At 37.9% G+C, this 27,100-nt stretch overlaps 1 protein-coding gene across 11 annotated transcripts in view; it reads right to left on the minus strand.

Moving 5' to 3' along the window:
* The window catches only part of UTRN (utrophin), a 596,706-nt gene that overhangs the window by 115,378 nt on the left and 454,228 nt on the right, over window positions 1-27,100 (minus strand). For all 11 annotated transcript variants that reach the window (XM_033235159.1, XM_033235162.1, XM_033235163.1 and 8 more), the window contains one exon: window positions 14,597-14,726. In XM_033235159.1, the coding sequence (XP_033091050.1) occupies window positions 14,597-14,726 (130 nt within the window). The remainder of the gene's footprint in view (window positions 1-14,596; window positions 14,727-27,100) is intronic.

Genomic DNA, 27,100 nt, shown 5'->3' on the forward strand with positions numbered 1-27,100 from the left:
ATCCCCACTCAAGTAGCTACTCAGAAGAAAAGAAAAGTTCTATGTTCAATTCACCATCTGTCTGCCAGAAAGGAAACATTAACGAATCACTTTTGAGTCAAAATAAGAGATTCCCAATGCAGCAACAATCTCAGCTGAATGCATACTTTAAGCCAAGCACAGAGCAAAGTAAAAAACAAAACAAAAACGTTCTAGAAGTGTGTGAAACACATAAGAAGAAGTAACATGTGAAATATGAAGGTATGACTATTTGGGGTAAAATTTTAAAAAAAATAAATAAATAAATAAATTCAAACATCCAAAAGGCAGAAAAGAAATGAAAAAAAGAAAAAAAGGAAATGATTGCATTCTTAAAAAAATAAAGTCCTCTCATTTGAAAATCATAGGACAAATGTTACTCGAGAATTTCTGAATAGGTATTCTGTGGTAAATGCTAAAGCCCACCTACACGAGTAGAGAATCTTCTCCACCAGTGAAGAACCCTGGTGTCATATTAGAAATGACCCTCACAATGAGGGATTGAGTTAGTTTTTAAGGCTGATAATCCAGGGGCCCTTCCCCAAAAGGTAATGATTTGGTCAGTGAAAGATCTGGCATGGATAGATACCAAAGCTCCCCAGGTGGTTCTAACAGGTTGTCAGGATAGAATGCAGCTAGCCTATTGGCATGTAAATTGATTTCTCTGGACCATGTAGCTGAAGCTCATCGGACATTTCCACTCCATTGGGTCAACCCCACGCAGAGCACAGTCCCTAAATACTGGAGGCCAGAGAGCAAATGAAGCTCAGTGATAAGAGGGTAATCTAATTTGCATTGAGAAAGGTGTAATAGAGGCTAATGCTAGAGATAGAGGAAACAGCAGGAGAAAACCAAATAAATTTGCTAGCAATTCTGAGACCAGAAGACTTTTTTTTTCCTATGTCACTTTCCTACTCTCTAAAGTGTGTGTGTGTGTGTGTGTGTGTGTGTGTGTGTGTACCCTGTCACTCTCCATTCTCCTCCCTTCGGGTCTTCCCATTGAACCGGCCAAAATTTGAGGGTGGAATTATATTTTAATTTTTATTACATACATATACCCTCAACTACTCAGAAGAAAATATATATATTTATGTATAATATACATAAGTAAAATTATGTATATATTATATATAATTTTATATATATATACACACACACCACTTTTTTTTAGTCAGGGTCTTGCTCTGTTGCCCCAGCTGAAGTGCAGTAGCATGAGCATGGTTCACAGCATCAAACTCCTTGGATCAAGTGATCCTCCCACCTCAGCTTTCTGAGTAGCTGGGATCACAGTTACGTGCCACAGTGGCCAGCTAATTTTTTTTTTTTTTTTTAGGGATGAGGTCTCACTATGTTACCCAGGCTGGTCTCAAACTTCTGGCCTCATGTGATCCTCTCACCTCAGTCTCCAAAAAGGTCTAAGATTACAGGCATAAGCCACTGCACCTGGCCTCTTACTTAAACTTTTATATTTATTTATATTATATATTTATACATAATGAATATTATACTTATTTTATATTCATATTTTATAATTTTAAATGTCAACTTATTTATTGCATTACAAATCTATTTAAGGGAGCACAGATAATTATCTTTCAGAAAGAAGAAACAGGAAGAAGACAAAGGAAGAGAGGAAAAAGGAAAGATTAATCCTGATGTTTTCTGTCATCCAATTACCTTTACTTCTTCAAATATGCAAATTAGTAGCACAGCATTTATGCCACACTCTCCTTTATACCATGAGAAAAAAGACTATAATATACGTCACTAGAATGCAGGTGAAAAAGCAAAGCTGGACCACGAACAGAGACTAGGATTTGGAATCAGTCCTGCTCCCATTTTGCCCATTGCTCCTAGGCCAGTTACTTGACCTGCCCAGCCCAGTTTTATCAAGTGCAAACCCTATTTTCTCATGCTAGAAAAATATTTCAAGAGTCTATTTTACCTCAATTCAATTATGTAAGAAGGTGTAGCCTCTGTACATCTCAAAGAAATCTTAATAGTAGAGGGGAAAAAAACCCTTCCTTTGAGTGCTTATGTAAAGCTACCTTTTAAATTTTAAAAATGAAACCATGTTTCTCCCATGAAATAATAATAGAAATTTATTAGAATTAGCCCAGTGTTATTGTTTAATAAACATTTCCCATATGTATTGTATTTTTTTCTCAATTATGATATCAACATTTATAATCTCCATTGTGGCTTTTCTACTCTTAGGTTTTAAAGCCCAATGTCATGAACGTTTTCTTTCTTTCCATATTGATTTTACAGTAGCCAGTCTAGAGACTGGTGTGTCCTCAGTATATAATTGCTTAATTGAGTTGGACTGAATAGAATTTTTAGCGCTCCTTTTTATTGAGAACATTCAATTTTACACTTTTAAGTGGACATATTTTCACGTCATTTTTCTTCCTCTTTCTCACATCTGTGTAAAGCACTTATAAAAAACTATCATGAAATAGAAGGATCAACCTTACAAAGTCATTTCAAGTATGGTAATTCCAAATACCTTATTTATACTATTTACTTTTTTGCATGTATCAAAAGTCATATTGTTTTATTCTACTAAAAGATGAAAAGGAAATATTAAAACAATCAAGTAAAGAAAAAAATTCACAACTGGCATTTTTACTGCTGGACAATTTGATAGAAGAAAAGATTAGGAGATTGTATGCCAGTTCTAATACTAACTAGTTACATAATCCTAGATATATTCCTTGTCTCTTTCAATCTCAGTTAATACATAGAAAACTACTGGCACATGTGTGGCACACAGTAGGCTCCTGAGGAAGGTTACTCTTTCATTCCCTTTTATTATTTTATAACTAGCTCTGGGAGGTTTAGATATCTGTAGAGATTTTCACGTAAGCAAATCAGGTTGATTAGCCAATAAGAACTCAAGGGAAAAGACTTGACTTGCTCTCTCTCAATCTCTCTCTCTCTTTACCCCCCTCCTATTTCTCTCTCTCTTTTCTCATGACCAAAAGATGTTTCTGATGAAAATATTGGGAAATACATTATTTCCTAATTTTCTGATTAACTGATTAAGATCCATTTAGTAACTCTGAAATGTTCAATCAGTGTTTGAGAGTGCCCTGACCATTTCCTACTCTGTACAATAACTGATGATAGCCACTCATTATGAGCCAGATTACAAGTACATCATCAAGTGCCACAGCTGATTAGTGCTTCTAATTATGTCAATCTAATAAATTATAAGGATGACAATAACAAGAGGCTACTCAGAGCAGATTCACCTGTTAATATGCAGCCTAAATCTTTCAATATGGATATGATAAAGACGGCATGGACTCATCCATGCTGCCAGTGGACTTCTCAAATTCTTTTTTTTAAAGAAAAAAGAACATAGATATATTTAGGGAATATCAAGACCTCAAAAGTAAATAGACTTAGGGACTACCTTCCACAAATATTAAATGCAAGTTATTAAGAGAGGGGACACAAATGGAGGGGAACTCAGAATACAAAACACACTGTGGAGGGAGCTACATGGTACCACTGAGCTGAAGTCAATAGAGGCAGAATTGGAGTCTAAATATATTCAAGGTTTACTCTCCCTGTGAAGTGGCCAAAGTAAGTAAGCCCGGCGTTGAGTGGAGGAAGAAGCAGGGCCCAACCACTAGACAGACACAACTCCAAGGAAAGAAGCAGGAAGATCAAAGAGTCCCTGGAACAGACAATCACGGTCTCGCTAAGCAACCTGAGATCTTTCCATTTTCTTCATTCAGGAATAATCCCTGAATTTCCTCCAAGTAGTGGCAGTTTTGCGATTTATTCAAATTAATTCATTTGGGGTGGACATCAACAGATGGGTCACTGGGGGCAGGCAGGTGGCCACAAAAGGAAAAAGGAAAAGCTGAGAATGTTTCAGGAGGAAAAAAACATCTGTTTTGCCCACTACTGTATCCCGAGTATCTAGAACACTCCCTTGCAAATGGTAGGCACTCAAAACGTACTTGTTAAATGCACAAATCAATCTCTGTACAATATCTTTAACTAGAAAAAGAAAATAAAAAAGAAAATTCTCCCCTTTCTCCTTCAAGAATCAAAGGACAGGAGATTTAGATTCAAAGTCTTTTATTTCTTGCCACACAACCACCCATCTCTCCCAAGGCTGCTTCCCAGCTAAACACAGCTCCTAGTGATTGATTGAGCTACAAAGAAGTCTGGAGCTTTCTATCCATGCTCTGCCATTCTTATAAGTTAAATATGGCTTATGTTTATGTACTGCCAAAATAAGTGATGAGTTTAATTGAAGAGGAGAGTTTATGCCTTTGCTAGGATTACACTGCTTAAAAAATGACAAAACCTCCAATTCTTGGAAGATTCCAGCTTTCTACTAAGAACAACAATAATCACAAAAAGTAAGTATATTATACCGCACTAAAAGAGCCTTGTATCCTCCTGTCCTTTACGTTTAAATCAGAAAGTAATGTCCCAGATGATGATTATAATAAAATACACACGTGTAAACTATTGCCATCTTTTTATGAGGCAAATGTGATTTATGAATGGCTGTAACACTGATTAGAGAGCATAACAGATGGTAAACAATTAATTGAAAATGCTATGTCCATCAAACAAACCTTTATCATATAATTCTTCATGAAGACTGCTGTTTATTTAAATGAGATTTTATTACTATGGTAGGAGTTAGCATGAAAAACATTTTCCAAATTTTTACCCAATCGATGGGCTTACTCAGCTGGCTCGTTATGTTTTAGAAAAGTTGAAGACTAGATGCATTATATTCATACAGATATTATAGAACTTTAATTTGTGAAAAATCACATTACTCCTCTGTAGTTAAGAACACCGGAAAAGAAAGTAACATTATATTTTTCTGTGTTTTTTTCATGCATTACAACTTTATGAATCTAAATTGGACTTGAGAAGCTAATGAAATTATTGTTGTCATCTATAGGCCTGAAAGCAATTACTTACACTTCAAGTTTTTATATGAAAATTAAGAAGACAAAGTCTAATATTGCCTAGACACCTTCTCCCTCGGTGTTAGGAAATCAGTGAAATGTTTATGATTCCATTATGCAGTACGGTATTTCAGTGAAGAAAGAGAAACAGTAAAGAAAAAAGCAAAGAGTTATAAACATGTTCAATTACTGTGTGAATTATTTTAAAATCGAAGAATATAGAAAATAAAATGTTGTTTCTACTGAATATCTACAAATACTAACTATTATTGAAGTAGTTTAAGATAGTACACTATGGCAGTTTTAAGAGTATCAAGTTTTGTGACATAAGCCTTAGTTCATATTTTGGCTCTGTCACATAGAAGACAGTATGCCTCTAAGCCTCTCAGACTCTCAATTTCCTCATCTGTAGAATGGGTGGTAAGTATTCACCCTCAAGAAGTTATTATGAGAATGCAATTAAACAAGGCAGGTAAGTTTCCTGGCACAGTGTGTGGCACATGGTCAGCACCCGTGAAATGCTGGCTTGTTGGGAATGTCTGCATTTACCACCATTTTTCACTTCCCCCTTCTTTTATGGGATTGGATACTTCCTCCATTTAGCATAATATTATGAAGAGGGTCTGCCAATCCTAGCAGACCCTGAGTCCCATGTTACTCAAGCCGAGTCAACCAGAGCCCTCTCCTGGAATATTCTGGATCTAAAGAAGGGTGAGCCCTTCCTGGTATGAGGTTGTGAGCTATACCGTTATAGAAAAGCTAAGAAAATCAAAATCGGTACAGAGAAGCAGAAAGGAAGACATGGAGAAAAGCCTTCTGGGTGGTATTCCAGTCCCTGTGGTCAGCTATGTCTCTACCATGGTTCGGTTATGGAGGCCGATGCCTTCCCCTTCATGCCTACACTTAAGGAAGCTGTGTGTCTGTCATTTACAATGAGTGAGGCTCCAATTAATAAAGTTGTTATGAGGAAAACAAAAGCCCTGGGAGAAAACACCCATTAGTTTTACTAGCCCAATTACTTGTATTAACTAATGTGTAATTTCTACTCATTTTATTACATACAAGAAAATAATGTTGTAACCTTAAGTTATATGGAGAATATAAAAGTAACTTCTACTAAACTATATAATTTCAAATCTTCACTCATTTAATAACTATGAAATTGTATTTGCAAAAGTTTGCTAATACTGGCATAAAGTGGACTGACATAATAGACTGAACATGTCACTTATCAATTCTTTGTTAGACCACAAAATATGTGAGATTTTACAGAGAAGAAAAATACTCTTAATAGTTGGTTTTCTAAAATATCAGGAAATATTTAAAAATTAAACAGTATGCCCTGAGTTAAATATTAAATACTACTAAATAGACACAGCCATCTGTCAAAGGACCAAAGAGGAAAACTTTAACCCGTACGTACTTTTTATCTGAAAAATTATTATTAACTATTCATCACATATACATTCATACACAACTATATAAAGTTGTATATGCATATGCATATACACACATACACAACTATACCCACTATACTCAACTATACATGCACAAGTATACTAAATTAAGTAATAACTGGGTTTTTCTATGATTATTAATAAAATATTTAAATTAAGCAAAATTGACTGCTCCAGACTGAAACAGAAATGGCAGCTTAAATAAAATAGCAGTTGTAGTAACAGTAATGTTTTAACTGTAATAATTTTTAAAGACGATTCCTGAGGAAACTGATGAACAAAATAATGCAATCTCTTTTTTAATCTAAAAATATCAAAAGCAGAGGACAGGTGTTTTCTCCATACATATGCATACAATGAATTGCATAATTTTCTACACACATTTAGAGGTGAAATAGCCTATAAAATTGTTAGCAGTTTTATTTAGTGATTGATACCTTAGCTTTAAATCATAAAATATGTTTGGTCGTGGGTGCCTGTGCATGTGCATGCCTACCTGCCTGCCTGCATCTGTATCTGGTGTGGAGAGAGGAAGACCGACAGAAGGCACCCACCAACTCCCCTGTGCATATCTGACTTTTAAACTGAACTGAAGGTAATGAACAGAAGAGAAGGCGTAAATATTCCCTGATTCCCTCTGGAGGTCTGGGGGTAGGGGTGGGTGAAGGCTGTTGTCTTGCACAGCTTCATTGTGCAGCAGTGTGGTTCACACAGGAATTCTGATCTGGGACTGAGAACAGCCAGGGGAGGTTGGCAACACAAGGGAGAGACCAGAAAACATGGATGCAAGGTTAAGAGGCTCTAGACATTGAGATCAAGGAGAAGTTAGGAAGTTAGGGGCTAGATGGCTATCAGTGAACACAGACAGAGGAGATAGAATTGAAGGGATGAGTCAAAAGCCAGCCAAGATCCAGAGGTTAAGGAAGTCATTGTCATAGATGCTTAGGGATCTATTCTTGCATTTACCTTTCATTAGCTGGATGACTTTGGTCAGCACCATAATACCTTCTTGACCTTTGTGTTTTTATTTATTTTTTTTAAATCATACTGTATGATCAGCTCAATTCATTGGGATAGATAGGAGAATGAATATGAAAGTGGCTTGATAAGTACAAAGAACAATGCAAAGGATGAGAGACTGCTGTACTGTGATACTTTCTAACACATGCAAACTAGGGATTAAAATCAAATGAAAAACAGTTCAATTGCATTAAAAGGAAAAAGTATATATTGACATCATACAAATTAAATGAAATTAAGTATTTCCATATTGCTCAAACAAAAGTCAGGGACTACTGACAAAATTGTGAACTTGGCAAAATTTCTACACGGATTCAGATAATTTTAGTTCAGCTAAAAATCATATTTACGTAGTAGCCATTTATAAGCAGAAATCTGAGTAGTTGAGTTTTCCAAAGAGCTACATTTTACCCATTTAGCCCTATTTTTCTATGGTTACCATTTTGGAAGAAAATTTACTAAAATATAATATAAGTTCCTATGCCTTAACTGATTTATATTCTGTCTTCAGAAATACGCACACCATAATCCACAGCTTCAGTTTTCTTTTACTGTTGAAAGTTCCAAAGACTACCTGGTTTTGTTTCATTTTAGGATTCTTGCATATCTTTTTATCATTTCTTTCTCCTTATTGCTGTCAGACTGCTAGAGTCATTTCTCACCATTAATCTTTGTCCCTGCCCTGTCACTTCATTTTGCTACTTACCTATCACCCACCGGACATCAAGTTCATACCAGTGTCTACAGTAGAAGTTAATACCTCTGAGAAGTACTTCAGTGGCTTCTTTCCCATGATCTAAGAAAAGGATCTGCACTACGTTTTCCATACAATCTCTATCCTGGCTGCTCAGATCATTTTTTTACACTCTTTCAGATTCTGCATCAATGAGGGTAGTTACTAAAAAAAGAGGGAAGGGCTGAGCTTCAGACACAGACATTGGAAAACACAGTGAGAGAGACAACAGGGTGCCAGGGAATCATGGCAGAGAGCTCGGCAAGGGAAAGCGTCCAGGAAGACACAAAGCCCCAGTAGAGCCGGCAGGATGACCAGCAGCTGCGCGGGCAAATGAGGCAAGTGTTGGAAATCAGGTCAGAGGACCTACAGGCAGAAGATCGGGATGGGCAATGGGGCAGAGGCAAGGAAGACCACTACCTGCAGAACGTCGTGAGGAGCCTGGCTTCCAATGAACCTCAAGAGTGGAGTGAAGAGAGGCACAAGGTGGGGCTGGATGGAAAAGCTGAGGCCAAAATGCTGTGCAGTCTTCTGTGCCAGGTGGAGGAGCTCAGACCCCATGGCATGCACTACAGACAGTTTTTATCCCCAGGAAACCTCATGCCAGGTTTGTGCTTTAGGTTTATCATTTTAGGATTTATGTTAATGGAGAAATGCCAATTAAGAATATATTGAAATAGGCCTGGCATAAGATTGGTATGGAGGAAACTAATGTGGAATGGTCAATTAATAGTGATTTTCAAATACTTAAAAATACATACAACACTATAAGATAATTAATAATAGAAAAAAATTTTAAAGGAGTTGGAAGAAAAAAGGCATTGGAGATAAAAATCATGGAGGAAAGTGTTTTCTAGAATAGTTACTTAAAAGAAAAGAGGTGACTCCATCTTAGTATGTCCTTATAGCATGGTACACATCACATACTCACAAAATGCTTATTGAATAGAACCAAAAAAAAATCACTTGATTTCTTCCAGATCTAATCTCTCCAACATTGAGTACTTCGGCATCAAACAGGATAACTAATGTTCAAATGCTTGCTGCTTCTAATAGCAGATGTACATAAGTCATAGTAAACAACGAAACTATAAAAGCTATTATGGATAGTTTTCTTTGACTTATTTTTAACAACAGGTAAAATCAGCCAGTGTTATAGAAAATAATATCAGGAAAGGAGGCAGTATGAAAATTGCTAATCATAAACAAATAAACAAAAAAAGAACATAAAGTTAAATTGACATGACTTTTTTTTTCTTGCCCCCCAAACATGAGGCTTAAAACATCCTGAATGTCGCAGTAAAATAAGAACACAAAAGCTGGTATCTTTTTTTTTTTTTTTCTGTGTATCTTTCTAGACATTTTATTAGGGATTTGAAACATGAATGTCCAAATGTACAGACTTCCTCACCAACACTATGATCCATGACTAGAATGTTCATGAAACTTTTTTTAAAATTATACAATATTGTTTTAACCCTTAAATGACTGACCACTGAGGACAGTCTAGAATACTGTGGAGTTTTAGTGATGTAATAGTTTGTACTGCTTTAAAGTAGCTTTTTATAAACTTTGCAATGTACTAGGGAAGCAAGGAGACAAGAAAAGCCAACTGAAGGTAGATTTTAAATTGGATAAGATGAGACAAGTGAACTTATTTTTTTCCCCAAGCTTAAAAAAACAAAACTGTACTAGCACCTTCTTTCTTGTTGTATGAAGTTACAGTGTTCTGTCTGACTTTCCAGGTCCTCTGTAGTCTGAACCATTCAGCACATACAAGCATCTCATCCCCATCTGCCGTACAGGCAACCAGGCCAGGCTGTCTACTGACTCCCCAAAATACAGCTGCATATTCCTTATGGCTGAGCTGTTCTGCTAAGGATCCTGTCCCCTAGTATGGCCATCTGTCTTTCTCGAACTTAATCACTTCCTACCTGTCCATACGCCTAAGACTAGCTCAGGAATCAACCTCTCTACTCTGACCCTCAGAGTCCTTCTCTCCCGGAATGCCCACACCACTTAGAATCCTCAGGACACAACTGAGTGCATGAGTATGGACACTTTTACATGGCTTGCTTTCTCACCCTCTGTGCTAGTTTTGATCTCCCACTAAATTGAAACCTCAGGAACACATCTTATACTTCTTTATCCATCTTGGACAGTACTCAGCTTATGTATGTATTCATTCAAACACTATGTAATAAGCACCTACCATGTGCCAGATAGTATTCTAAATATTACAAAACACAGCAGTGGAAAAAAAAAAAAATAACCCTCTGTCTTCATGGAGCTTACACCTACAGGGAGTGGAATGAAAGGGACCATAATAAGAGACCAGGTCAGAAACATAACACGGCATCCCCTGGCATAGAATCTGTGAGCCATTATAAGAATCTGACTTCTCTGAGTCACATGATATGACTTATATATTCAAATGCTCCTTATGGCTGTTGTGTTGGAAATGTCTAATAAGGGAGCAAAGTCAGACCAGGGAGATGAGTTGAAGGAACCTGCAATCATCCAAGGGGTAGTAGGGGCATAGACCAGGAGCGCATAGTAGACGTGGTGATAACGGATCATATTCTAGGTACATTTTGAATGTAGTGATGACAGGACTTGCTGACAAAATGGATTTGGGTGACAAAAGGACAAAGGAGCCAATAGCGGCCCAATGGATTTTAGCCTGAGCAACCCAGAAGATGGAGGGGCATGAGGTAAGATGCAAAGACTGCAGGAAGAATGGACTCAGGGTGGCAGGAGGGGGCAGGTGTTTCTTGATAGATATAGGAAAGGAATTTCGTAAACATTGAGCGCTTATTCTAGAAAAGTTGGGGTTTATTTCCATATTGTCTTAAAAACCAATAATCCAATTACTCTACTGCTGATAATATCAGTTTCTCCCATCTACAGTTATTCTTTATAGACTCAAGATTGTGGGGAAAAGTAAGTACTGATGAGTTCAACTCTTTCAAAGAATTCTCTACAGTTTGGGCTTGTTTCCTTTTTGTAAAATTTTTGTGAGTACACAATAAGTATACATATATTTATGGGGTACATGAGACATCTGGGCTCATTTTCCTTGTTAAATATGGTGATGGTGGTGGGGAGAGTAGGGGAGAAAGGAATCATTGTTAAACATCTAGCTCATAAAAATGTTCTTGTAATAGGTTGTATATAAAGTCAGAATAATAAATAAATGAATTTCTTTATACCTCTTATTTACTCAGGCAGTCATGTACCCTTCATGAAACTTTTATTGAGTACCTGATACACACAGGCATTGCATAGGTTGTAAAATGATCAAAACTGGATTCCTGAACTTAGGGCAAGTAAGAAAATGTTAACATCTGAAAATCAATACAAATAAAAGCTGCATATGTTAGATATCCAACAGGACTGGGCTGAGACCTGAGCAGTTCATTTTTCCTTGATGGACCTCAGTTTTCTCATATATTGAGTAGCCTTGGACTAGTTCATCTCTAAGGCTCTTAACCATTCTAATATTGTATATGAAGGACATAAGCAAGCCTTAAAATGTTCTTTTGAAAGAACTTCAAAAGATGAAAGAAAAGAAGGTAGCACATCCATGACAAGACAGTTCCAAAATCATTCAAGGAAGTAGATAGTATAGATTGGTTATGGAACTATAAAAATGGTAGTAAAAAAATTGTTGAAAAATCAGGAGGGCTTCAATTACAAAGTTCTTTTGTTTTTGTTTTTGTTTTTTTGAGACAGAGTTTGGCTCTGTCACCAGGCTGGGGTGTTATCTCGGCTCACTGCAATCTCTGCCTCCTGGGTTCAAGCGATTCCCGCTTGAACCTCCTGAGTAGCTGGGACTACAGGCATGCACCACCAAGCTTGGCTAATTTTTTGTATTTTAGTAGAGACAGGGTTTCACCATGTTGGCCAGGCTGGTCTCCATCTCCTGACCTAGTGATCCACCAGCCTCGGCCTCCCAAAGTGCTGTGATTAAAGGCATGAGCCATCGTGCGCAGTCTACAAAGATTTTTAAAATAAATATTATGCTAGGCTGGGCACGGTGGCTCATGGCTGTAATCTCAGCCCTTTTGGAGACCAAAATGGGAAGATGGCTTGAGCCCAGGAGTTCATGACCAACATAGACAATACAATGAGATTCCATCTCTACAAAAACTTTTTAAAAACATAGCCTGTAGTCTCAGCTACTCAGTAAGCTGAAGTGGGAGAATCACTTGATCCTGGGACACTGACGTGCAGTAGGCCATGATTTCACCACTACATTCCAGCCTGGACAACAGTGCAAAACCTATCTCAAAATAATACATAAAATGAAATAAAATAAAATAAAATATGTCATGCTGGAGGCCAAGATTTTTTTTTAGTATGTAATGGAAAGTCAAGAAAGATGTATAATCAGGGGAGAAACATGAATATGATTATATGATAAGATTTACTTATCAGTAGTAGACTAAGTGGACAAGGGAGAATATATGGGCAAATACTATGTGCTGCACACAGATGATAGAACAATGCAATGGGACTGATGCTACCAAAAGTAGCAACAGATTCTGCCTAAAACTATTCCAAGTCTACACACAGAAGGCTGAGAATGTGGAATTATGGAATTAATGGCAGTATGTGTGTGCACATGAGTATGTTGTGTGTATATGCACATGTGTGTGTATACATTATATATATATATGTGTGTGTGTAAAAAAAACAGTACTCTGAAGGAATAATTCTTCTTCAAAGATAGAAATAACAAATGAAAGGCTGAGCGCAGTGGCTTACGTCTGTAATCCCAGCACTTTGGGAGGATGAGGCAGGCAGATCACTTGAGGCCAGGAGTTCGAGACCAGCCTTGCCAACATGGCGAAACCTCATCTCTACTAAAAATATGCAAACTAGCTGGGCGTGGTGGCAGATGCCTGTAGTCCCAGCTATGTGGGGGACTGAGGTATGAGAATCACTTAAACCTAGGAGGCAGAGGTTGCAGTGACCCGAGATCGCGCCACTACACTCCAGTCTAGGTGACAGAGTGAGACTGTCTCAAAAAAAAAAAGAAAAAGAAAAGAAATAATAATTATGAGTGATTTGTAGACCACTGGATTTGGTGAAAAGTGGAAGACTCAACAATGACTTAGCTTTCTAGGAGGCTAACTGGAAAGATGGTGATACCACCAGCAGAAAATAAAAAGAAATGCCAGACAAGTTACGTGTGCTCTGTGTATGTGTGCGTGTGTGTGTACATACACACATATATATACAATTAGTTTCAGAGAGTCAAAAAGATTATGGTCTTGATGGGAAATGTATTCGGACTGAAGAAGGTTCCTTGAGTACGATTCAGTAGGAAAATGGCTACCTGTCCATATGTCCGATCCAGTTATAGTCAAAGAAAGCATTTTCCAACTATGCTTCCCTTACAAGTAATAAATATTTATGATTTACACAGTAAGAGGCAATCTTTCAGGTTTGCTGTTACTATGTGAAGTGAATGATGGAAAATGATTTTGAATGGCATGTTTATTTTAAAAAATGCATCAGAATGATTTTATTGTCAGCAGTGAAAAACCACAATACAGATATTTAATGGACCCAGAATTCATTACACATTTTCTCTTAAGTTTACTATATGATATATTGCTATTTGTTAGTAGGGTAGTTACTGTTTCAATTTTAAGCTAAAGTACATAAATGTTACAGGTTATTTTTAAATTAAACAAATGCTGTTGTCTGCTTGTAAAGAAAAGTATTTAGGTGTCTCATTTTTAAAAGTAATCTTACATATAGATATTTAAATATTTTATATATTTACTATTATATTTTAATAAATTTCTTCTACTTGCAATTATTATCACATAGCATGATTAAATATAAGAATTTTTTTTTTTTTGCTAGTAAATTTGCTAGTAAGGTAGTTATCATTTAAATTTTAAGCCAAAGTAAATAAACACTACACTGTGTTATTTTAAAATTAAAGAAATATCTGCTTGTACAAGAAAGGACTTTGGTGTGTCATTATCAAAAGTAATCTTACTTATAGACCTTGAAATATTTTATATATTTACTTTTATATTTTAATAACTTCCTACTACTATTTGCAATTATTTATCATGTAACTGGTTTATAAGAAATACAAATTTTTATTTCTTACCGAAATTATTCTTATAGTTATAGTACACTTTTTAGATCAATCCATTTTTTCTGCAGTTAATTTCCTTTAAAATTGATATAGAGGTATACAAAAATTTTATTTTCTTAATTTAAGAATCTAGATATCTGTTAATTAATGACATATTTCAATAAAGTAACACTTAGAAGAAAAGATTTAAATATTAGATACTAAAATGCTATAAGGAAATTTTCTACTTGATTTTGGGTCTTTTGTTCTCCTAGCATGTGTTTTTATGATGTAGTGGAGAAATCAGTCTCACCTGTTTTTGATTGTAGGTTTCTTCTTGGTTCTTCAGGGGCCTCAATTGGCTGATCAGCCAAGAAAACTCGGGCCTGGTCGACAGCATTCAGGACGGAATATTCTTTCTCCTTTAACTCCCGTCTCAGGGCCTTTCAAAAGAGAAGCAAAAGTTGAGTTTGTAACCTCACGTGTTCACCAAATTACACGTCACATCACGTCACGTGTAATAAGGGACATCGTCAACTATACCACTTCTGACCACACTTAGCAAGAAAATGACTAATAGCAAGCATTTCAGCTAAGTTAGAAGCCAAAATGTAAATTTTATGGATATGAATGAAGAAAAATACAAAGGAAAAAAGATAATTTCTGTAAAACTTAACTGTACAAAAAAAGAAACAGCTTTAAAATTTTCACCTAAGGGAAATTGTTACAGTATATTTGAATTTGTGCAAAATGTACTTTTAGGCTTTTCACAAATGTCAGATTGATAAAATATAATAGCCTTTGCTAAGATACTTTTTTCTTGTAAGACTGACTGACAAAAAAATTACATCCAATGATACAGAGAAAGGTAACTTCACAAGTAGCAATAAGATCCTCTGATGGGTTTTACATTATTTAGAATCCATTAAGAAAAAAAAAAAATTGAGATAGAAACAAAGTACATACATGAAATCAAAACTAAACCAATGAGAGCACATCCAAAACAATCTCCAATTATCTTAAAATATGTTCCATCTCTCATGCTGAGGCAATTACTATTTTTCTTTTGTGAGATTTTTCATGCAAATCTATGATTCTCAGAATAGTTTCTCTTTAGCACCTTTGTTCTTTGAAGTGGAGCTAAACTTTCACCCCTGCACCTATAAAAACAACAAAACTCCTTCAGTGACTGCTGCAAGATAAGAGTAAATGAAGATTTTCTCAGGTGCAATTTTAATGCTGTTGCCAAATGGAATTTGTTAATATTGTTATCCTCTTAAAATTAAACACATAACCACCTACTGGCTCTAATATTTTGCTTTCAGTGTAGTTTCCTGGCAACCTATTATGAAAAGTCAGACTTTTATTTTCTAAAATACTGAACTTTCATTATATTTTAGAATGAATAAAATATTTCCATTGGAAGACAACTAAATTTTTAGTAGTATTTGACATCACTATGTTGGGATGTTATAGTATTTGCAGGCTAGATCTTTTCTTCCGTTGTCAATAAAAGGTAAGAATGAAAAAATCTAGAAATACCAGAATAATCATCTTATGTAAAATATGGATCTAAGCAACACATACACATACAAAAACCAATGGTAATGAAGTTGACAGAAACTAATGGGCTACATTTTCTATATCCAGAAAATCTCATGATAGCCTTTAGGAAATATATATGATAGCCTTTAAGAAGTAGTGAGAGATGGAGTAGCATAAATACTATTTTTTGTGTGTAAGCATTGTCAATATTATTGGACTTTTAAACTACACAATTATTACTTCGATAAAAAATTTAAAATAAAGGAGAAAAGTGAACCAAAAAATCCACAATTAAGATATAGTGATGTAACACAGGATATAGGATAAAATAAAACTTTCTCTAAAATGCAACGGTACATTTATATGTCTTTCCTAGATTCCGTAAAACCAAACACTGACAGCAAGGTAAGCACAAATCAACTAAATTCGCAGAGCAATTACCACTGATGAGCATTAAATGACTATGTTGGTTGGTGGGGGGCGGGGGTTGGGGGGTGGGGGCGGGGGCGGGCGGGGATAACAAACCTTCCATCATCTCCTGTTTAACAAACACAGCTTGTGAAGAAGTTGCAGGATGTGACATTCAGGAAATTAAAAAAAAAAAAAGATTATATACATCTGGCACTTAAAGCTTTAATATACGGAAATAAAAAGAGACACAAGAGAAATGGAAAAAAAAAGATTTTTAATACAAAAACATACACATTTACAACTCTTGAGCCAGTTCTTTAACTTAGATTATTATGTTGTTAGAGCATGAAGCTCTAGAGGAATAAAAATATTCCTAGCATTTACTTCCAAAATCACCTAAAAATATATAATAATGACATGAAAAATCATGCTACTTAAAAATTGTGAAAAATAGTAGGTAATATAGCAAAAAAATTTTTTTAAATTTTAGTGGTCAAGATATCTCCCAAACCCAAATCTAATCAGTAAATATGGGAGCAGTAAACATTCCTTTTTTTTTTTTTTTTTGAGATGGAGTCTCACTCTGTCACCCAGGCTGGAGTGCAGTGGTGCAATCTCTGCTCATTTGCAACCTCAGGTTCAAGTGATTCTCCTGCTTCAGCCTCCCAAGTAGCTGGGATTACAGGTGCCCATCCCTGCGTCCAGCTAATTTTTGTATTTTTAATAGAGATGGGGTTTTACACCATGTTGTCCATGGTTGGCCAGGTTGGTCTCAAACTTCCAACCTCAGGTGATCCACCTGCCTTGGCCTCCCAAGTGCTGGGATTACAGGTGTAAGCCACCACACCCATCTAGGAATAGGTTTTTTTTTTTTTTTTTTTTGAGACAGAGTCTTGCTCTGTCACCCAGGCTGGAGTGCAGTGGTACAATCTAGGCTGGCTGCAATCTCTGCCTCCACCTTCCGGGTTCATGCCATTCTCCTGCCTCAGCCTCCTGAGTAGCTGGGACTACAGGCGTCCACCAGCACGCCTGGCTAATTTTTTGTATTTTTAGTAGAGATTGCATTTCACCATGTTCACCAGGATGGCCTCGATCTCCTGACCTCATGATCTGCCTGCCTTGGCCTCCCAAGTGCTGGGATTACAGGCAAGAGCCACCGAGCCCGGCCCAGGAGTAGTAAAGATTCTTAAAACACTGTGCAAGGGCTGTGCTAGATTTCTTCCTGGGGAAGGGGAAGTCTCAGGAATGTACGGATTTAATGCAAGCCACGGAAGAGAAGGTGGAGACCTTAGAACACCTCTTCACTCTTGTTTATCAAATAGGAAGAAGAATTCACACAATGGTAATTAGAATTTAGCACAAAAGATCAACCAGAAAACACCAATAGACAATTATGTGGAAAGAAATTAAAAACTGAGAGAAGACAGGACATAAAGGTAAATGACTCAGAGAAGGAAGAGCAGAGGCAGAACTGGCCCTCAGGAAATACAAAACTACTATGGGCATATATTTGACAGGCAAATCCAGATCTTGTGTTGGAGAAAGAAGACAATATGATCCACGCAACTTAGGTGTACAGTAATTTCTGACTAGGAATTCTAGACTATTAATAGTCCACAAAATGTGCACTGTGTAGGAGTGTGGGGAGGGAAGAGGGCAAAGGAGAGATTTGTCTTTGAACTTCATTTTAGATTTCAAAAATTGAAATGGAAATACGTATATATTGGTCTATAGAAAGGATACTTTGGAAAACCAACCTATCAACTTCCTTTATGGATGGAATTTTATTAGTTTAACATGGAGACTCTGACAATAGAGTTATCTCTTTGGCTGGCTGTCTGCTCTGCCTGGAAAGCTCTTTCCCGAGATTTAGCCACATCACAGATTCCCTCATCCTTTTTAAGGCCGTCTAGAAGGTGAGGCCCATCCACCTACCTTATTGAATGTAGCATTCCACCTTTCCCATCTCCTACATTTCCCATTCTCATTATTCTGCTTAGCTATCTTTGTATTTCCTAGACCTGTCACCTTCTACTGTGCAAGGTAGGTGACATTTCTATATTTCTTGTTCAGTTTCTCTCTTAGGTAAAATATAATCTCCACTAGACCAGAGACCTTTTCCATTTTTGTTCAGCATGGTAAACAACGCACCCAGATTAATGCCATGTCTGGGACCTAGTAGAGCCTTGGGGGATCTGTAATGCTTCCTGGGGGAGGTGGTGCCTAAATTGAGTCTTGCAGAGAGAGGAAGGTACTCCCAGCAAAGGAAACTAAACACTAGCAGAGAATGCAGGAGTGTCACAGTATGTGCCCTCAGGGAACTACAAACATTTCAGTACTCAGAGAGTGGCAGCAGTTCAAGCTGAAGGTGTGGGCAGAGGTCAGGCCACAGAGACCACTGCAATGCACTGAGACTTATGCACTGAGACTCACTCAACCCAATCATGGGCTATGGAAAGCCGCTGACAAGTTGGGGGGTATTGTCAGATTTTTATTTTTGTTTTTTATAATATATCATTGTCAGGTCTCCTGGATTCATTAAAAGCAAGTCTGAGTCAGATTCTATTTTCCTTCCTAACCACACTAAACTCAAGTGCTTCAGAAAAAAAAAAAGAAAAAAAGAAAAAAAAAAAGAAAGAAATCCTCTCTGTGCAGGGTGCTGGCTGGAGAATGTCTCGTGAACTCCTTTCATATACCAATGTAGGGAAGTACAGGAGGCAAGCCTGGGCAGGTGGGAACCATGGTAAGTACAAACACGGGGTTCTAGCCCTCATGCCAATGCACCACCCAAATATCCTACCAAGCAGCATACATGTAATAATTTTCATTCATATCCTATTTTGTAAACTTAATTTTGTTATTCAATTTGTCCTACTTCAATTATATTTAATTGTATGTCAGACATAGATTTAACTTTCAACAGCTTTACACATATAATCATTTCAACCTTTACCTCTCTCAATTAGACATGAAAGAAAACCTGCATTTCCCAACCACCTGGTGAACACTAATGATAAGATCATTAGACTCCAGCGAGGTGCTTTGTACACAGAGCTACAAAGTGGCATTCAGCTTTAAGTCCTAATATCATGTGACTGATATATGGGCCACCTTAAATGCATATAACATCTAATTAGAATTTTTCTGTTTTAATGAGTTTATATTTTCATTCAAAACAGTTCTGTTCCAGATAATAACAACTTTTGGTGAGGATGTGAAGAAACAGGAACTTTGATGCTTGTTGGTGGAATGGTAAAATTGCAGCCAGTATTAGTCCATTCTCATGCTGCTAATAAAAGCATACCCGAGACTGGGTAATTTATAAAGGAAGGAGGTTTAACGGACTCACAGTTCCACATGGCTGGGGAGTCCTCACAATCATGGCAAAAGATGAAGGAAGAGCAAAGGGACGTCTTACATGGTGGGAGGCAAGAGAGCACGTGCTGGGGAACTCGCCTTTATAAAACCATCAGATCTTGTGAGACTTATTCCCTATCACAAAAACAGCAAGGGAAAAACCTGCCCCCATGATTTAATTACCTCCCACTGGGTCCCTCCCATGACATGTGGGGATTACTACTATTCAAGGTGAGATTTGGGTGGGAACACAGAGCCAACCCATATCACAGCCACTCTGGAAATCAGTTTGGCATGTCCTCAAAATGTTAAACACAGAATTGTCAACATGACCCAGAAATTCTACACATAGGTATACACTGAAGAAAAAGTAAAACATATGCCCACATAAACATTCTTACATGAATGTTTATAGTAGCCTTATTCATAACAGCCAAAAGATGGAGACAACCCAAATATCCATCAACTGCTGAATGAATAAACAAAATGTGATATATCGATAACACAATGAATGACATCTTATTCATTAATAAAAATGGATGAAATACTGATATATGCTATAACATGGAAGAATTTTAAAAACATGCTCAGTGAAAGAAGCTAAACATGAAAAGGCATAGTGTAAGATTCCACTATCATGCAATGTCCCAAACAGGCAAGTCTATAGAGGCAGAAAGTAGACTGCCGGTTGCTTAAGACTGGGGAACTTGGAGAGGGAGGGGAGGGATAGAAATGACTGCTTATTGGTATGGATGTTCTTTTTGGAATATAAACAAGTTATGGGCCAGGTGCAGTGGCTCATGCCTGCAATCCCAGCACTTTGGGAGGCTGAAGCAGGAGGATCACATGGTCAGGAGTTCAAGACCAGCCTGGCCAATATGGTGAAACCCCATCTCTACTAAAAATATAAAAATTAGCCGGGTGTGGTTGCGGGAGCCTGTAGTCCCAGCTACTCGGGAGGCTGAGGTAGGAGAATTGCTTGAACCCAGGAGGCGGAGGTTGCAGTGAGCTGAGATTGTGCCACTACACTCCAGTCTGGGGGACAGAACGAGACTCTGTCTCAAAAAAAAAAAAAAAAAAAAGGTATGAATCTAGATAGCAATGATGGTGCACAATTCTCTGAAAATACTAAAAGCCCCCGAATTGCACACTTTAAATGGGTAAATATTATGATATTGGAATACTATCTCAATAAGGTTATTGTTAAAATAAAACAATAATTCTGTTTTTTGCCCAAAACAATTCTCTAGGTAATTTGTTTCTTTTTTCTTTTTTTCTTTTTTTTTTTGAGATGGAGTCTCACTCTGTCACACAAGCTGGAATGCAGTGCCATGATCTTGGCTCACTGTAACCTCTGCCTCCCAGGCTCAAGCAATTCTGTGGCCTCAGCCTCCCAAGTAGCTTGGATTACATGTGTGTGCCACCATGCCTGGCCAATTTTTTTTGTATTTCAGTAGAGACAGGGTTTCACCATGTTGCCCAGGGTGGTTTTGAACTCCTGAGCTCAGGCAATCCACCCAACTTGGCCTCCCAAAGTGCTGGGATTACAGACGTGAGCCACTGCACCTGGCCTAATTTGTGTCTTTTCTAGTCTTTATCCCCAGTGCATCTGCAAAGTAAGAGTTCATTCTGTATGTTCAGTACAGGCAATAATAAGGTGGCTGCTCCCACTTCAGTGTTTCTAGAGCACTTCCTATTCCTCTAACACAGCTTGTACTGTGTTAACGTGCATATATTTTGACCACGCATCTGTTCCCTCCATTAAATTGTGAGTTCTTCCATGGTAACATTCAGGTCTTAATCATTTAAAATCCTCTATTGTGCCCGCCTAGACATATATAGAAAGCACCCAATAAATGCTTGAGCATAATAAATTAAGGAATAAATGCTTTCAGAATTAAATACTACGTATTTAATATTACAAAATATGTCAGAGCAAGATATAACTAAGTCACCCAATCTGTTCATCTTAAATTGAAATAATTAATGGATGCCAGTTAGGTCTGTATTTTTTAACTATCTACTTTGCAAATTACTGGTAATAATTTTTTGATGTAAAACTAAGCCTGTGCTATTAATAAGTATTTCAGTCTGCTTTTGGTTTTTATTTTAGTAATAGCAAAAATCCTTTTCCCTTTTTAGATAAATAAGGAACTGATCTCACTGTCATGGACGGTATGGATTCACTCCGTCTTCCTCATTTTGTCACATCCTCACCCATGAGGTAACTCCTTAGGGCATGGTTTCAAAATTACTGCCAGTCATTAGAATTGAAGAGTGTTTCCATTATCACGATTGTATATCAAACCTATATAAAACTTATAGCTTAAAACAATGACAATTATTTTTCATGATTCTGTGGGTTGGCAATTTGACCTGTTCTTTGGCTGGTACCACCTGGGATTACTGGTGAGGCTACAGTCATCCTGTAGCTTGGATGGGTGGGGCGGGACAAAACAGCCCCACTCACATGTCTGGAAATCATCACTGCCTATTGTCTGGAGTACCTCAGTTTCCTTCTCTGTGGTCTCTAATTGCTCTCCAGTATGGTACCTGCTACTCACACTCGGTTATTTAGTATCTGAAATACGACTAGTACAACTGAGGAACTGAATTTTAAATTTTATCTAATTGTGTTTTAAATACAAATGGTTACATGTGTCTAAGTGTTCTTATGTGAGACAGCAAAGCTTTAGAGTTTGCACATCACTGTGTCACATTCTATTGTTTGAAGCATGTCATGAAGCCAGAGCAGATTCAAGAGAATGGAAAAATGCACACTATCTTTTGGTCACAAGAGCAAACATTTCCCTCTGCATAGGAGTGTGGACACAGGGAGGCATGATTCATTATTATAAAAATCTACCTCACAGGATAAGCAGGAGAGAGATGGCTGGGCTGAAGATGAGGGCTGGTAATATTTTGTGTAAGTGGTCAGGGACGGCATCCAAAAGATAGTGATATTTTTAAAAAGACTGGGAGGAAGTGAGGGAGCAAGCCATGATCTGGCAAAAGAGCAATCTAGGCAGAGAAAGTGGAAAGTGCAAAGACTCTTAGGCAAGTGCATGCCTAGCTTAGAGACTGGTGCTGTCAGAGCTGAGTGAGTGAAGAATGAGGGTGACTGCTTCTGTAAAAATATTTTATATCAAGGAAGTTAGGGAAAGAGTCCCTGTGGTTGATGGAAGAGGCACCTAGCAACCACATACTTCTCTGTGCAGCAGACATTTGGCTACTTGCTGACTCGAGGCTTGGCCATTGAGCTAAAAGTGCTCTTACATGACAACGTGTCACAAAGCTTATGCATTTTGCATTCTACAGGTTGAGTATCCCTAATCTGAAAATCCCAAATCTGAAATGCTCCAAAATCTGAAAATTGTGTGCTGAAATGATTCCACACCTGATACTCTTGCTTTCTGATGGTTCAAATGTATACAAATGTTAGTGCATTAAATTATTTAAGTATTGTATAAAATTACCTTCAGGCTAGGTGTACAAGGTATATCTGAAACAAATGAATTTCATGTTTACCCTTGGGTCTCATTCACAAGATATCTCATTATGGACACATAAATATTCCAAAATTCCAAAAACTCTGAATTTTGAAACATTTTTGATCCCAAGCATTTTACACAAAGGATGCTCAGTCTGTAGTGGATATGTGAAAAGACCTTCAATTCCCCTCCCAGACAAACTATACAAAGTGAAGTTTTGGCCTCCAAGCAGTAGACCAGCATCAGTTAGAACAAGTGGGAAGATACAAAATAATCTCAAAAAGGAAAACTGAGGCTGGCTGTGGTGGCTCATATCTGTAATCCCAGCACTTTGGGAGGCCAAGGCAGGAGCATTGTTTGAGGCCAGAAATTTGATACCAGCCTGGGCAACATAGCTAGACCTCATCTCAATAACAACAAAAATTAGCTGAGACTCCTATAGTCTCAGCTACTCAGGAGGCTGAGGCAGGATTGCTTGGCTCCAGGAGTTTGAGGCTACAGTGAGCTATGATGGTGCCATTGCATTCCAGCCTAGGCAACGGAGCAAGACCCTGCCTCAAAACAACAACAACAAAGGGAATACTGAAATAGTGTTTTAGAAGCTGCATGCTCTGAGGTATTTAGCAGAAGAAGATATCATGCCAAATACCTCAAGAGTCAAAATTAACAACTGGAGAGCACAATGATTATCTTGTGTCCAACAGAAAACATTCACATTTTCTCCCATCCTTAGGCAGCATTAAAGTATATCATAGATTTTCCAACAACGATTTCCACCAAAAAAAAAAAAATTAAGTACAAATATATACAATATATAAAAAACATGCTAGGCATAAGAGAAGGCAACAATCAGCTATAAACCCATTCTTTAAGAAACTTATAGTCTAAAGGGGAAGAGAGAATACTAGCCCAGAACGTGGTTAAGTGCCACAAATCTTTGAAAGAGGTATGCATGGGGTACCAAGGAGCCTCACTATGAATAAATACACAGAGGAGGGAGGGAGTTCAACCTTCTCAAATACACACGAACTGTGTGTTGAAAAAAAAAATTGTAACTAGCTTAAAGGTAATAAGGTGGAAAGCAACTCAAGAAAACAAATAGAATAAACACATTTAAGGTAATGTAGTCTCTCATGGCTTTTCCAATTGTGTACCTTCCAAATACTTACTTAAACTAAATGAAGCTCTTGAAATGGCAGATTAATGAAGACCTGATTGCAAATATCAGAATGTAGCTACTAAAAATCACAGTTTCCATTCTCAACAGAATTCCTAAGAGCCAGAATTCACTTTATTGAAGACACCTTTCCTCCTGTCCCACTCTCTGACTCCTTCGAACTCAGCGTGCTCTTTGGATGCTACAGGTGTGCCTCTGAGTGCCAGGCAGCCGAATATTGCTGCTTATTCAACTTTAAATATCTATAGAGAGATTCCCAATTATCCTCCTTTAATGGTCTGGGAACATTTCTCCCCACTTGCTATAACTTAGTGGGAAGGACAAGAGATTAAAAGATAAGGTATAAAGAAGTGACTGGCGTGACTTAGGGTAGAAATACTCAGAAGTCAATCAGCTGCTCTTCATTTTCTTCATGAGCGTGCCATCAGCTCACCACATTGGCTGGGTTGCTGACATCACTGACTGAGACCAAATGCTGCAAATCTTTTAATAAGAAAATAGGGTCTAAGAGAATTGGAGGGAAGAGGGGAATCCCTGATAATCCCTTCTGTCCTAAACTAGCAGTTGGTCATATGGACTGAGCTAAGAACAGACAAAATGCAAACATGTGGGTGTGAACTAAATCCTGGGGTCACCCCCTTCTTTAAATAGCAACTCTTTCCTACCCTTTCTTCAATCTACAGCCATTATCCAAATTGTCCGTATATCAAACACCAAACTTTGCTAGCATGCACTTTTCTTAAAATTTCCTAAATTATAAAATTAAAATGATAGATAAATCAGATCCTGTCTTCTGTTTAAAATCCTCCCATGGTTTCCTGTTGCACTTAGAATAAATTCTAAACTTCCTCCCAAGGTCTGGACCCTCCCCACTCTCTGATGTCATCTTCTAATACACCCTCATCTCTAGCTTCAAAGTCCTTATTTCTGTTCCTAGAACACGCCAAGCTATTTCCTCCTCATGGTCTTTGCAATTCAGAAGGCTTTTGCTTCAAATTTTCTTTCTCTCTCTTTTTTTTTTTTTTTTGAGATAGAGTTTTGTTCTTGTTGCCCAGGCTTGAGTGCAATGGCGCCATCTCGGCTCACCACAACCTTCGCCTCCTGGGTTCAAGCGATTCTCCTGCCTCAGCCTCCCGAGTAGCTGGGATTACAGGCAGGTACCACCATGCCCAGGTAATTTTTTATATTTTTAGTAGAGATGGAGTTTCTCCATGGTCAGGCTGGTCTCAAACTCCTGACCTCAGGTGATTCACCTGCCTCAGCCTCCGAAAGTGCTGTGATCACAGGCATGAGCCACTGCACCCGGCCTTGTTTCAAATTTTCAATAGCTGTGCTCCTTCTCATTAGATTCCAGCACTCAGTATATCCTTTGGATTAATGAATGAAAAAAATGAATAAACTGGCATAAAAGAAAATGTGGAACCTCAGGAGGCCATTGTTAGAAGGGGATCAAGGAAGGAAAACTGCAAAACGGGAGCATTTCATACAAAGTAGGTCTGTGGAAGAAAGCAGCATGGAGCAACCCCGCAGTAGGAGAGAGAAGCAGTCTTCCCCTTCCGGCCCCCATAGAATACATTATTATCTCAAGACAACATCTGTGTTGTTTTGCTTTCTTAACAATCTCATTGACCCTCACTGGTGAAAGTCAAAGAAATCCACAGGAGTCACCCCTTTGGACCCTTTAGGGATCCGGCTCCAATGCCACCTGCACCACCAGCATGAACCACAGCCTTCCCTCTCGGAGATCCAGCATTCACCACACTCCCTCACCTTTTTGCTAACCTGACTCTGGTGCCAGACTGAGCCCTCATGAAAGGCTGAAATTTGTGCCACAGCAGGTATAGTGGAAAGGCAATAAATTTTTGTATGAATGAATGAGGAGATGTTAAAAATGCCGTTCTGCGGCAAAGTAAAACCAGATAAAGATTTGCAGCCAAAGCCTTAGGTACAGTTCAGTCCACACCACACAGGCACACCCTTACCCACCCTGCACTCATAAGCCCTTACTTGGGTTTGTCTCTTAAATTCTCTGCATGTTAATCATATCTCTCATTTTACTAACTTCACTGGTGAGACAGTGAATGAAAAGATATTTTGAAACTTCAGTGCTGTAGAATAAAAAATTACTTTTTTTAAGAGACAGGGTCTCACTCTGTTGCCCAGGCTGGTACGCCATCAAAGCTCACTGCAGCCTTGAACTCCCAGGCTCAAGTGATCCTTCTGCCTCAGCCTCTTAAGTAGCTAAACTACAGTTGCATGCCACAATACCAGGCTTTTTTTTTTTTTTTTTTTTTAAGGGACAGGGTCTTGCTATGTTGACCAGGCCAGTCTTGAACTCCTGGCCTTAAGTAATGCTCCTGACTCTTCCTCCTAAAGCACTGGGATTACAGATGTGAGCACCACACCCAGCACATTACTATTAAAATGATGCTAATCTAAAATTCTACCATGTTTCTCAGCTCTTCTCTCAGACTGAATTTCTTTCCAAAGCCTCTGTTCACTCTTACTTGTAGAGGAAGGTTCTAGCCATTTTACCTAGACCTTTGGTTGACCAATGCCAGAACAAAGCTCTCCGTTTGTAAGAACATCTGAAAGTAGATGACTTAACTCTTCTAAGGGCTAAATTATTTAATTATGAAAAAAATGGGCTGGCTGCAGTGGTTCAGGTTGGGCCCAGTTGCTCATGCCTGTAATCCCAGCACTTTGGGAGGCTGAGGCAGGTGAATCACGAGGTCAGGAGTTCGAGACTAGCCTGGCCAACATGGTGAAACCCCTGTCTCTAATAAAAATACAAAAATTAGCTGGGTGTGATGGCAGGCACCTGCAATCCCAGCTA

Source organism: Trachypithecus francoisi, unplaced genomic scaffold (assembly GCF_009764315.1).
Source record: "Trachypithecus francoisi isolate TF-2019V2 unplaced genomic scaffold, Tfra_2.0 Lachesis_group15, whole genome shotgun sequence".
Taxonomy (NCBI): Eukaryota; Metazoa; Chordata; class Mammalia; order Primates; family Cercopithecidae; genus Trachypithecus; species Trachypithecus francoisi.